Source organism: Crocodylus porosus, unplaced genomic scaffold, assembly GCF_001723895.1.
Source record: "Crocodylus porosus isolate Cpor-Errol unplaced genomic scaffold, CroPor_comp1, whole genome shotgun sequence".
Taxonomy (NCBI): domain Eukaryota; kingdom Metazoa; phylum Chordata; order Crocodylia; family Crocodylidae; genus Crocodylus; species Crocodylus porosus.
This window is the reverse complement of record NW_017728914.1, coordinates 19935602-19948629: the sequence shown is the minus strand read 5'-3', so window position 1 is coordinate 19948629 and position 13028 is coordinate 19935602. Positions and strand designations below refer to the sequence as shown.

General features: G+C 45.1%; 2 protein-coding genes across 2 annotated transcripts in view; one reads left to right on the top strand and one right to left on the bottom strand.

Moving 5' to 3' along the window:
- The window catches only part of STK10 (serine/threonine kinase 10), a 77797-nt gene extending 77493 nt beyond the window's left edge, over positions 1–304 (bottom strand). The window contains exon 1 of the mRNA XM_019534944.1: positions 75–304. Within this exon, the coding sequence (XP_019390489.1) occupies positions 75–236 (162 nt within the window). The 5' untranslated portion in view covers positions 237–304. The remainder of the gene's footprint in view (positions 1–74) is intronic.
- A 7206-nt stretch (positions 305–7510) lies between these two features.
- EFCAB9 (EF-hand calcium binding domain 9) overlaps positions 7511–13028 on the top strand; it is a 6079-nt gene continuing 561 nt past the window's right edge. The window contains exons 1-3 of the mRNA XM_019535381.1: positions 7511–7661; positions 10314–10462; positions 11406–11582. Coding sequence (XP_019390926.1) covers positions 7526–7661; positions 10314–10462; positions 11406–11582 — 462 coding nt within the window. The 5' untranslated portion in view covers positions 7511–7525. The remainder of the gene's footprint in view (positions 7662–10313; positions 10463–11405; positions 11583–13028) is intronic.

Genomic DNA, 13028 nt, shown 5'->3' with positions numbered 1-13028 from the left:
CTCCCGGAGCGAGCCCCGTCCCCGCTGCCCGGCCGGCAGCGCTGGGGGAGCGGGGCCGCGTGCCGCCCGCGCACCTTGTAGACCTTGCCGAAGGCGCCGTCGCCCAGCTCGCCCAGGATCTCCCACACGTCGCTGGGGTCCAGGTCGCGGCGGACGTGCTCGTACTCCTTGGAGCGCCGCTTCTCGAAGGTGGAGAGCCGCAGCATGCGGCGGAAATTGGCGAACGCCATGGGCATGGGCGGCGGTGAGCGTCCCGCGGGGACAGCGCCGAGCACATGGAGCCCGAGCCGCTCCACCTGCCGGCGCCGCCCACCCATTGGCTGCCCGGAACGTTCCGCCGGCCCCGCCCCGCCTCCGCGTTCCACTGGGGCGGGGCCTCCTTCCAGGAGCCCCGCCCCCCAGCGGGCGCGGGACGTCCTGCCCTGGGTGGGCTGCTGGGCGGGGCGGGGCGGGGCGGGGCGCGGTCCCGCTCGGACGCAGGTGGCTGCAGCGACGCACCCGCTGGAGAGAGGTGCTTGCTCACCAGCCACCTCTCCAGCGGGCCAGCTCCTGCAAGGGCTGGCCTGACTTCAGCAGGCCCCTCCGGCGCTTAGAGTGATGCAGATGCAGATGCAGATGATTGATTTATGCTCCGATCACGCGTGGTGGCCTCTTAACCCGGCAAGGGAAATACCACGGACTTGTGTCCCAGAAGGCAGTTTTCCTGAACCGCTTTGCAGGAGAACTGCCCTTCTGGCGTGGTTCAGTACCCGCCGAGGTGTGGCCCAGTTTCTGGAAACGGGAGTCTCCTCCCTTGCTTGCCCCGGGGCCTTCTGGCTAAAAGCAAGCAAAACTCGAACCCCAGGCCTCCAGGCGTGGGCCTGCAAGCAGGATGCTGCCAAAGGTGTTGGCAACATCTGAAGTCCCAGGTGCGGGTGGAGGACGATTGCCAGTAGTAGGGCCACTTATGGTTCTGCACTCTTGGATTTGGAATTAGTTTGGGCTAATTTGGCTTTGCATACAAATTATATATATTTAAAATGTACACTGATTTATGCTGGAACATGTCTCTTTTTAGAAGGTACATTTGCTATTACGGTAAGAAATCACTATGATACTTTGCTTCCAGATCACACCATTCATCCATCCAAGCATTTACAAACATTAATGACACCATATCTATGAAGCCTGAACATATATCCCATTTTACAGATACATAGATTAAGTCACAAAGTAGTTTAAATCACAAAGTAGTTTAAATAGGTTGGCCCCAGTGGAAAGTGTTGCTGAGAACGGCACTTGGCTCTCCTAATTCTCTATTTTTGACTTCTTTATCAACACACAGCCTGTGCGAAATATGAATAATAAAATGTAGCCCTACAAAGGTTTCACACAAGTCAAAGTTTATTTGTTTTCATTCGTGGCTACATACTAAGATCCAGTCATGCACTTAAGCATTACACAGATGACTGATCCAGTTGAACACAGTAGGGTCACTCGCATGTGCAGTGCTTGCATGATTGAGTCATGCTTGTAAGTTTTAATAAAATCATAGATATCTGATTCTAACCCAAAAAACTAAAATGTTCCTGGCAGGAGAAAAGCACTTCTTCCCTCAAGTTCAGCATCAGCAAAAGCCACCAGATGAATTGTCATGAAACTTTTCACACCTAAAATTGAAATTAACAACCTGGGAGTTGTTTTTATCTTTAGAAAATGGGAGATTTTGAAGGGTTGGAACCCAAATCACTTAAGTCACAATAGTTTGCATATCCTAAATTACCTACAGAGAACTTCAAATCAGTATAAAGCAGGGACATCTAGGGGAATTATTTGATACTGCAGTGATATGCCTGGGAACTTGCCTGGGCTTAGAACTGAGTTTGCTGGTAGAGAGTTAGATCAGCAACACTCCCCACCAGCAAAGACCCAACATATTCAGTTGTATCCTCAAGTATAACAGCATGGCTTGTACCAGTTGCCTGTACCAAATCAGGTATACTAGCATGACAGCTACACTGGTTAGGGAAACAGGTTTTTTTTAACTCTAGTGACAGAAGTTGTAATGTAAAGATGTTCTCTAAGATGGAAACTGAGGAAGTTGGTAATTACGAGCTACTTAGTTAGGCTAAAGGACTGCAGAGGTTTGCCTACTGCTCCAGGATAAAACATGTCTAGTTCTTCTCATGCATGCATGCCCGTGTTCATTGAACCTGGTGATCACTACAATAGCTATGTTGGCAAAACTTTTAAGTGTAGGCAGCACTGGGCTAGAGACCATCTGGTCCTAACTGGTTTTTATGTTGCGTCTCCTGAAATGGTTCTTTTCTACAATATTGAACGTGATGCTTCTTTGACATGGACGTCACTGCTGCTGTTGTGGATTTGTACTGATGCGGCCAACCCTTGCGGTTCTGTTGGCAGATTTACAATATATGATACATTATTTAAAGCTCTGGTTCCCAGATCTGAGTTTCATTTTTAAAAAAAGATAAGTTCTGAGCCCTGATAAATATAGGAAAAATGTTGAAAATGTGACCCAGTTGCACCTTAGAAATCAGAAGGCAAATGAAATGACCCAACATTGTTTTGTTTCTTAGCCAATTTAATTTTTCCTGGGACTTGACTCAACATGTGGGTTTGGCAATACTAGAGCAAGAAGAGAATCAGGGCTATTGTTTCCAGCATTTTAAACTTGTTATATGTGCATCCTTTTTGCGTGCACTGTGCTTACCCCGTGGTTAATTCTTATTGTGAATTACTTTTATTCATAATTGCACTAGTGATGAGGAATCCCAACCCTAATCTCAGTCCCTGTTGTGCCAGGAGCTGTACAAATACATATCCAAAGACAATCCCAGCCCAAACGGCTTGCCAGCTAAAAAGGCAGGAGAAAACCAAAGGACACAATCATAGTTATATGTGTCCTCTGTACACACTTGTGTCATGGATTTTTTAGGAGTTTTGGTCATGCTAGGCTGTAGTTAAGCTGCAAAGGCGTTGCAAAGGACCTTGAGAGTAGCAGGCTTCATTGACTGCTGGATGACCTAATAAAAGATTCAGTGAGCCAAAATGCTGTAAAAAATAGTAGCTGAACAAATTTAGAGTAAAAAGTTTCGAACTCACTAGTAAAGTAGAGAAAGAAGTCAGCTGTACTCAGCAGGGGGTGAGCTGCAGATACCTGAAATCAGCAGGGAATAAGCCCTAGATGCCCGAAGTTGGTAGGGGGGAGCTGAAATTGGCAAGGAATGGGCTTCAGGTATCCAGACTCGGCAAAGAGACAAGTAAAAAGGGGACATCTGGACAAAGAGAGGAATAAGAATTGGAATGGGGTAGGGGCATCTGGGGTTGTGAGACTCACCCTTTGTAGCGACTTAGGGGTTGTCAGTGGGCATGATGCATCACTTACTACTGTCTGTGCCATTTCTCTGAACCGGGCTGATTGCTATACAGACCCGCTAGTGTATTATCCTAAAAGACAATCAAACTGTCAGAGCTTTTGTCACTGAATATGAATTTAAATTTTTCTTTCTGCATCACACCCAAGTTCTGGGAAGCTGGTTGCAAGCAACAGCCTCTGAGAGCACACCGACCCAAGCAGCCTGAACACTAAGAGTGACACCAGTCAAGAGGCTGGTTAGGAACGCTCCCAACCCCTGAGCACCAGGAACAAGTTTCACTAAAGCTAAGCTGAATCAGCACATGCATTCTCACCAATCCATGATTATTCTTCTAGTTTTAAAAATGCTATCAACAAGCATAGAAAATCTGCTGCAGACTCACAATAGTTGGCCTGGTTCTGCAAGCACTTGACACCAGTCACAGACCTGAATAGTTCCATTGAGGTGAATAGAACTACTCACAGTAGTCAAAGTCAATGTACAATACTCAGTGGTGTGTGTAGGATCGAGCTTTTTATACAAGATCTCCATCCTATGGGAGGGAAACTGTTGACTTCACTCTGCTAGACTGCTTAAATATTACGCTGTAATTTAGTGTGTGTCTATGTAAAGATATTGCACTTCTATAACTGTCACCTATGGACAATAGGTGCAACCCCTAGTGTGGACTCAATTATATTGGTATAAATGTGCCTTGCACTAGTTATTTCCCTTCCTCGTAAGAAACAGAACCAGCGCTAAGGTTGTTGCATCACTTTCACAATACCAGCAGTTATTGTCGTACAATTTTTTTATTATAATAGATTTCATAGATTTCATAGACATTAGGGGCTAGAAGGGACCTCACAAGATCATTGAGTTCAGCCCTCCTGATCCCAGCAAGATAAACATCCAAAAACCTTTTGAATAAGTCCAGAGTAGGTGTTTGCACCACCTCTGGGGGAAAGTCTGTTCCAGGCCCTAGACACTTACACTGTGAAAAAGTTTTTCCTTATGTTCAATCTAAATCAGCCTTCTAGGAGTTTCTGGCTGTTGGACATTGTTATTCCTTGGGCAGCTCTGGTGAACAACTGTTTTCCCAGATCCTGATGTATCCCCCTTATGTACTTATAGGCTGCCACCAAGTCCCCTGTGAGCCTTCTCTTCTCCAGGCTGAAGAGTCCCATGTCCCTCAGCCTCTCCTCATAAGGCTTGCTCTCTTGGCCCTTGATCATACAGGTGGCTCTCCTCTGGACTCTCTCAAACCTATCCACGTCCCCCGCTGAACTGGGGCCCCCAAAACTGGACGCAGTACTCTAGCTGAGGCCTCACCAAGGTCGAGTAAAGCAGGAGGATGATGTCCCTGGTTTTGCTAGAGATGCATCGGTGGATGCATGCCAGAGTTTGGTTAGCTTTACCAGCCATGGCATTGCATCTTTGGCTCATGTTCATCTTGTGGTTAATCGAGACCCCCCCAAGTCTTTTTTGGTCATGGTGCTAGCGAGCATAGCACTGCTGAGCCTATACGTATGATGCTGGTTGTTCCTCCCAAGGTGGAGCACCCTGCACTTCTCCACATTAAATGCTATCAGGTTTTGGTCCACTCATCTTGCAAGAGTGTCCAGGTTGGTCTGTATCCCCAGCCTATTTTCTAGTGTGACTGCCTTCCCTCAGAGTTTGGTGTTGTCCACAAACTTTACCAGTCCACATCTAACACCCGAATCCAGATCATTAATGAAGATGTTGAAGAGTACCGGCCTGAGAACTGAGCCCTGAGGGACTCCATCTGTCACCTGGCACCACACTGATTTGTTCCCATCAACTAGTACTTGTTGGGTCCGACCCCAGAGCCAGTTCTTCAGCCATCAGACCATGAGAGGGTTGAGGCCACAGTTCCCCAGCTTAACCATGAGAACATCATGGGAGACTAAGTCAAAGGTTTTCTTGAAATCCAGGTATATAACATTAACCTCATCTCCCTTATTGAGGCAACGCGTCACCTGGTCATAGAAGGTGACAAGGTTGGTCAGGCAAGACCTTCTAGTGACAAAGCCATGGTGCTTGGCATTCAGAAGGTTGCTGATGTCAGGCTGATTGGCCTGTAGTTCCTTGGATCTTCCTTCCTTCTTTTTTTGAAGATTGGGACCATGTTGGCTCTTTTCCAGTTTTCTGGTACCTCACCCAAGTGCCACAAGATCTCAAATATTTTTGCCATAGGCCATGCTATGGTGTCCACCAGCTCCTTCAAGACTCTCGGGTGCATTCCATCCAGGCCTGCGGACTTCTGAACATCTAGCCTTTCAAGGTGTTCCTTCACCTGATCAATCTAAATTATGGGCCCATCTCCCACTCTTGGCAGTTTTGCGGTCTGTCTGACAGTGTGACCCTCTTGGGTGGGTGGAAAACTGATGCAAAGTATTCATTTAGGAGATTGGCCTTTTCTTGGGCATCAGAAGTCAGCTGCCCCATTTTATCTCGCAGGGGTCCAATGTTGCCTTTGTTCTTTTTCTGACTACCCACATATCTAAAGAAGGAATTTTTGTTGTCCTTGATTCCAGCAGCTAGTCTGAGTTCAGTTTCTGCCTTGTCTTTTCTGAACCGCTTTCTACATGTGCAGGCAACTGTTGAGTAGTCTTTCTTGGTGATGATTCCCATTTTCCATTTGGTATAGCCTTCTCTTTTAAGTTTCAGGAGGTTCAACAGCTCCCTGTTTAGCCAAGGGGGCTTTCCTGCCCGCTGACTTCATTTCCTGTGGGATGGGATGGACCTCCCTTGCACTTCTAGGTTTGCATTCTTAAAGAATAGCCATTCCTTGTGGATTCCCCTTCCCAAGATTAGTGCCTGATCGACCAGTTTCCTGAGTTTGTGAAAGTCTGCCTTCTCAAAGGTGAGGATTTCTGTTTAATTGAGGGATTTGCCCACCCAGCGTTGAATGGAGAAGATGACCAGTTCATGGTCGGTGTCACCAAGCTTCCCCTCGATCCTCAGATTGCTCACTAGATCATCCCCTTTGGCTAGAACCAAATCCAGTAGTGTCTTTCCCCTAGTCCGCCTGTAGATCTCCTGTGTTAGGTAGAGGTCATCAGTGCAGGTGAGAAGGCTATGCGACTGGTCGGATTTGGCTGTGTGCTTTTCCCAAAGGATGTCAGGGAAGTTGAATTCCCCCATGACAATCATGCATCAGGAGCTTGGAGCCTCAGCCAGTGCCCTACAGAATTCTTGATCTAGTTCTTCTTCTTGGTTAAGAGGTCTGTAATAGATTCCTACTGTTATACCTCCTTCCCCATGCTCTCCCCGTATTTTAACCCAGAGGGTCTCAAGGCGCCCTTCTTGGTTAGTGAATCCAGTTTGTAGAGATGTGTACTGCTCCTTGATGTAGAGAGCTACACCCCCACCCCTCTTCCCAACATGGTCTCTCCTATCAGGGTATAGCTTTCTTTACCCACAGACCAGTCAGAAGTGGACTCCCATCATGTCTGTTATCCCTACGAGGTCATAATCTTTATTGCACAAAAGAAGAGCCAGTTCCTCTTGCTTGTTTCCCAAACTCCTGGCATTTGTGTACAGGCAGTTGAGTCTGCCATGGGAAGCCCTAGGCTTCCTTGTGTGATGCGACATGACCGTTCCTTGGGCTGTTGTCAGAATGGGTTCCCTTGGGCTACCCAAGCTGTTGCTACTGTGATTGGCATGACCTGGGCTAGAACTGTTTATTGACTGCCTGTCCCCCAGCAATCTTAGTTTAAAGCCCTTAGTTTAAAGCCCTAAAGAAGATGTTTAAGTGTATGCATTACTTTCCCATAAAGTAGTCTCTCTAAAACTAAAATAATCCCATTGAAGTAACGTGATTAAGTCTATTGCTAAAACAGGTCTTTAAATCTACATTACCTTGTAAATGTGAATGTATTTCTTTAAATATGTAACAAAAGACTAATTCCCATATATAATTTTTTTTTATGAATTATGTCTGAATACTCAATCATTAAGAGAGCCATTTCCTCCACATACCTGATGAAAATTCTGGGCAAAAACAGAAAAAAAACCCCCATTGCAGTCAGAGGATGAGCAATCAGATTCTGGTTCCAGGATGGAATTCTCTTACTGTGATGTAGTCATTGTCTTGGTTAGCTCTGAATATTCACTGATAAACAGACTTAGCCAGTACCAATATGAAACTGAGGCGGGAGTGTTTTCTGCAGTTTCTACATTTAGATAAAATGTACTGCTTACTGTCAGTAAGAAATGCCAGGGCATTGGCAGAATATTTCCAAATGCTAGATGTTCATAAGAAGAACACCCTGAATGGTGAGTACTTTCCAAAACATTGTGCAGAGTTTAGATGTTGATATCACTAAAATAAAAGATGTATATGCATATTAAAGAAAAGAATCATACAGTGCTATATTATTCAGGATTTGAAAACAGACCTCAGACACATTATAAATATTGAACCTCTGATATTACAACAAATGTAGCACCCTGTAATGCTAATTGACTGGCTGGCTTGGTTAATATGAGGTCCTGGCAGTATCCCAAATGACTTTCAGGTATGGCATATATCACTGTGTCCTGACTGCTGTAGCACTTTCCATCCATTCTTGACTAGCACCACATCTAATTATGAAATGATATTCAGTGCTCGTGGGATAATCCAAAGTAATTGCAATACTTTTTTAACTCTTGCCTGAGATGTTATTTTTTTTCTCTAATTGCTTCCTTTCCTATTTCTGAAAGCTAATAAAAAAGTTTGGAGAGTCTAAGCAATTAGTATAGCTCCATTATTTCAGAAACATCTAAGGCCGCAATTTTGACTTGGGGATCTATAGCACTGGCATTGTACAAAGAGGTTAAAAGAACGTCTCTGTACTAAGACGCTTGCAATCTACATATAAACACACAAGAGAAAGGGATAGAGGAGGTGTCAAAGAAGTACGCTGACAAGAACATCCTGAGTCATTGAGTTTAGTCGCCTGTTTAAGATAAATGTATGACGCTTTTCCTTCTATATATTAACCAAGCTCTGCCTTAAATGCCAATTAAGCTTCTTGCCCCTACTAATCCTACTGAAAGGTTGTTCCAAGACTTTACTCCTCTGATGATTAAATATCTTCTTGTAATTTCCAGCCTACATTGATTCATGGGTAGTTTATACCCATTTGATTCTGTGCCAGCATTGTCCTTTTGTTTAAATAGCTCTTCTGTGTCTCTGGCATTTAAACCATAGATATATCAGTCCCTCAGTGGGAAGATGGGTAACAAAGTCACGTTTGAGTCATGCAGATTTCAGCTGCAGATGGTTTGCTCCTCATATGCACAAAACACTTTGGGCCAAATTCAGTGAGATCACTGAAGGGGAATGCAGAATTGGCTTCTCTCTGTCCCCACGTGCACCTAACACTTGTATAATATCACTGCAGTAAAATAAACATGGTTTAAAACAGTGATTAGTGAGTCAAGTCTGAAGAAATAACAAAGCGGTATTTGCACATAATTTAATCTCAATTCGTGGCCTTCCCAGAAACTACTGTAATTAGCAGTGGGGCCAACATGGACCCCTAGATTAGACCCCTCTAACATGGAACTTCAGATCCAGAGTACATAATTAGAGCCCATCTGTTTAATAGACACAAATTAGGACCCTAAACATTCAATTCCCCTGAAGGGGGAAACTTCAGGTTTCATACTCTGGGCTCATCACTTTCTTTTCTTGAAGGAAAAATATCACATGGACTTTTAAAAGTCTTTTAAATGAGAGCAAAGCCATCACTCCATCACAACCCACAAGCAAAACCAGTGCTCGGAGTTCCCCAGGCTGCCCTTGCAATGGCAGGAATCTTACCTTGTTGCATTGTTGAGCCTTGTTTCCAAGAGCTGTGCTGGAGTTAACTGATGTTGGTGACAGAGCAGAAGGGAATAAAAAGAACACAAAAGAAATCATTAAAAAGAGGAGGGATTTGTTGCCATGTAAAAGATACAAAATCTTGAACTCTGCCCTCCCTCACACAACTCCCATAGCCCCAAATCACAGGGAATGGCACAGTAGAGACGATTCTGAGTGCCCTCGCATCCTCCTGAAATCAATGTAAATGGAGGCCATTCACCATCTCACAGGCTTCCCAAATGATTGACAAAGGAAAGGTGAAACTAAAGAGCTGGCTATGTCTTTTCAACCAGTTATGAAAGCCAACAGATCCATGGCCTGGTATCTCTTCCTGTGTGTCCTTGCCCAAGGCTCCATGGCCATATCTGAGGAAAGCATGACTGAGACTCTTTTGGCACGTGGCTCTTACTGGCAGCCCATCCCTGGATCCTCTTTCAAGAAGTCACACTGAACATGTATCTTCAGAACTCACAAAATTATTTTCCCAAAGAAAACTGTCAATTTTTCAGTTGTTTGGGTTTTTTGGGAAGGCAATTTAAAAAAACAACCAAGGAACAGCAAAAACATTTCTTTCCTGATTGTTCTTTTGGTTTTTGTTTTTCTGCAAAAGGCATTTACCTTGTCAAAAAACATTTTGTTGGAAAATTAATAATCATCATTTTAGCAGCGGCTTCTGCAGTGATACAATTACTAACACATGCAGAGGTCTCTCTCTTGGCAATGATGGCAACATGTGTGTATTATGAATATTTCTGTTTGTGTGCAAGCATAGTTTACTAGCATGTAGTTCAGGGGCGAGCAATTATTTTGGGCGGAGGGCTGCTCATTGAGTTTTGGCAAGCCATTGAGGGCTGCATGACAGGCAGCCCATGCAGATAAATATTAATTTTTTAAATTTGAAGGGGCCCTGCGAATGGCCTGGCAGGCCGCGTGTGGCCTGCGGGCTGCATTTTGCCCACTGCTGATGTAGTACCATAAGCACCTTCAAACTGTAGATGTTTTGCTTTTAAATAACCCCTGTTCATTATCGCTAACAACTTTGTACAGATTGGGCCTCACATCCCCCTGTTTTCCAGATTTGCAGTTTTATCACTTTCTCCACTATGTGACAGACCTGACAAGGAGGCAGATCATGCTGGTGTTTGACTTGCTGGACTGGAACGCCACCGGGGAGATTGGCCTTGACGAGTTCTACATGCTGGTGTGCATCCTGCTCTCTCACGAGGTCTGTAGCAGGCAGTTCTCTGTAGCCTGTAGCCGATGGCTTCAGAGAAGCTTGTATTATTCAGCACTTTCATAAAATGCTGTGGCCCCACAGCTGATTGGGTGGGCCCTTCATTTCCAGTGAGAGGTGGAAGATGGAGGAACCTTGCACAAGTTAGCTCTTACGATACGTTCCTGAAGCAGCTTGCTGGCAGCAAACACATCTCAGCTCACAAAATAAGCTGCTGTCACCTGCTGCTATCTGCACGATCCTAAAGGTAGCAGGAATAGAACCAGATTGCATGTTCATGGGTCAGCATTTGCTGTTCCTGTCAGTGCTGCGCAGAAGACGACACGATCTTTCTTCAGCCATCTTTGTAGGTCAAATCTGTTTGTCCCTTGATAGCTCATTACTGGCCATCAGACCTGACGAGAAAGAAAATAGCGTGGAGTGAGAATTCAGGTTGTAGGAAGGGAATTCATTTAAAAGCAGAGCTGCAGACAAGTCTTGAATCCTATGGGATATGTTGTAGCTCCAGCTTTTCTTTCAGTGGGCCAGGCTGCCTGGGGTTAGAGCTTAGGGACTTCTTGGAGGATGAAACACATCTGGGGCTACACAACTGGCCTGAGTAAACGCTGTTTCCATTCAAGAGGGACTTGAGGCTGTGCTGCCCATGTGAAGCAAAATGGGACATTCAGTGCCCTCAGCACATTTTCATGCAATTTACCCAGTGAGCCTTCCTGCTGACAATTATTTCATAACTGTACCAGTGTCCCACTCCTGGGGAGCAAACAGAAACCTTCAGGCAAAGGACAAGAAGGGTGTGTGAAAGGAAGCGCTGAGTACTTTTCTGTTTGTGTTGTAGGAAGGTTACCTCTGTTTTTCTGTTCTAGACTTTAACTGTGTTTGATATAAGTTTTTTTTAAATCTTTATTTGCTCTTAACCCTTTGTGTCCTGAAACAGAACCATCTCGAAAAGCAGTTCATTTATCGTCACTCTTGGCCTGTGTTTGAGTTGCTGGATATGGATGGAGGACATACAATTGGTCCTAAGGAGTTTCAGGCTACTAGGTTCCTCTTTAATATCAACAAAGAAGAACTTGAGAAGATATTCAGGGATTTTGATGTGTCTGGGGATGAGGTAATAGTAAAGACACTGAGTACCAAGGCCCTTAATTAAATCCAAAATGAATCCAGAATCTCATTATACTTGTCAAGAGATGGACACTTCTCAGAGCAGGTCCCAAACTAGGCAAAACAGACAAGGAGGGGGTGGAAAATTAGGTTCAGAGATTTAGCAACTTGCTAAAGGTCTTGCAACGGGCTTGTTTGTAGTAGAAGTTAGGTTTCAGAGTCCCAACCCACAGCTGTGTGTACAGACAGTACTGCCTTGCCAGGAGGACGACTTCTTTTGCGAACAGATGATGTGGTTGTGGTAACAAACAGCTTATCATTCCTCCTTCTGCCTCCTCCGGTGAAGTCAGTTTTGTTACTGACTTTGAAACAACTCAGATCAGGTCTCTGAAGACTTCTTACCACATACAAATGTGACACTTTGCGTTTGCCTGATCTGTCTGTCTGAGCTATTTCCTGGTATCCAAGACCCATACAAAAGTTATGAAGAAGTTATGGACATTTTCTTTCCTCCTGTCCCCAGGGTGAGACTTTGCATGCTTATGAGCTATTTTATTTATGAGTAACATACCTGGCAGTAGTCATGATTGAAAAGATGTTTTAAATATAATAGCAAGACACTTATAGGGAAGTAATTCTCTCTGGGATACAATGATACATTTTCTTTTCTTAAATGTCTCTGATTACTAGCACTGCTGGCTTGGAGGCTACTTAGTAGGCCTATGCGAGTTGGCTGCGATCTGATCCAGCCAGTTTGGATGCCAGTGATCTGATCCGGAGCTCCGGACTGGGTTTCTGCTTCCATCTGGCTGAAGCAGCTCCGAAGCTGCCTCAGAGATCTGGCCACAGGGTATAATGGGGAAACAACAAGATATCTATAACTCTGTTGTTTTTTGCCTGATTTCGATGAAACTTGCAGGGGTGGTAGCCCCTACTGAGAGCATGAAGTCTGCCAAGCTTCAAGAAGATCGGTGCAGGGGCTTTGGGGGGAACTGTACCCCAAATTCTTGAAAGCGAAACTCATGTTACGTCTATGTGTTATAACACAGGTGGGTGAAAATTGTAGGGGTGATAGGCCCCGGTGAAGCCACGAAGCCTGCCAAGGTTCAGGAAGATCAGTGCAGGGGTTTGGGGGGAACTACACTTCAAGCTGTGGACAAGCAAAACTCGTGACATGGGTGACCCTGTATGTGTTAAGGCGCAGCGGGGAGACAGCTGCAAGGATGGTGGCCCCTGCTGTGGCCACAAAGCCTGCCAGCTGTCGAGGAGATTTGTGCAGGGGGGTTCTGGGGCCCTGCACCCCTAGCTGCTGACAGACAAAACTCATGACATGGGTGCTTGTGCAACTGATTGACGCTGAAGCATCCGACATTTCTCCAGATCCGAAGCCTCGCACAGCCCTAATACATAGATCACTAAGATCAGTCTATGGTGAGAGGGGATCTGATAGAGT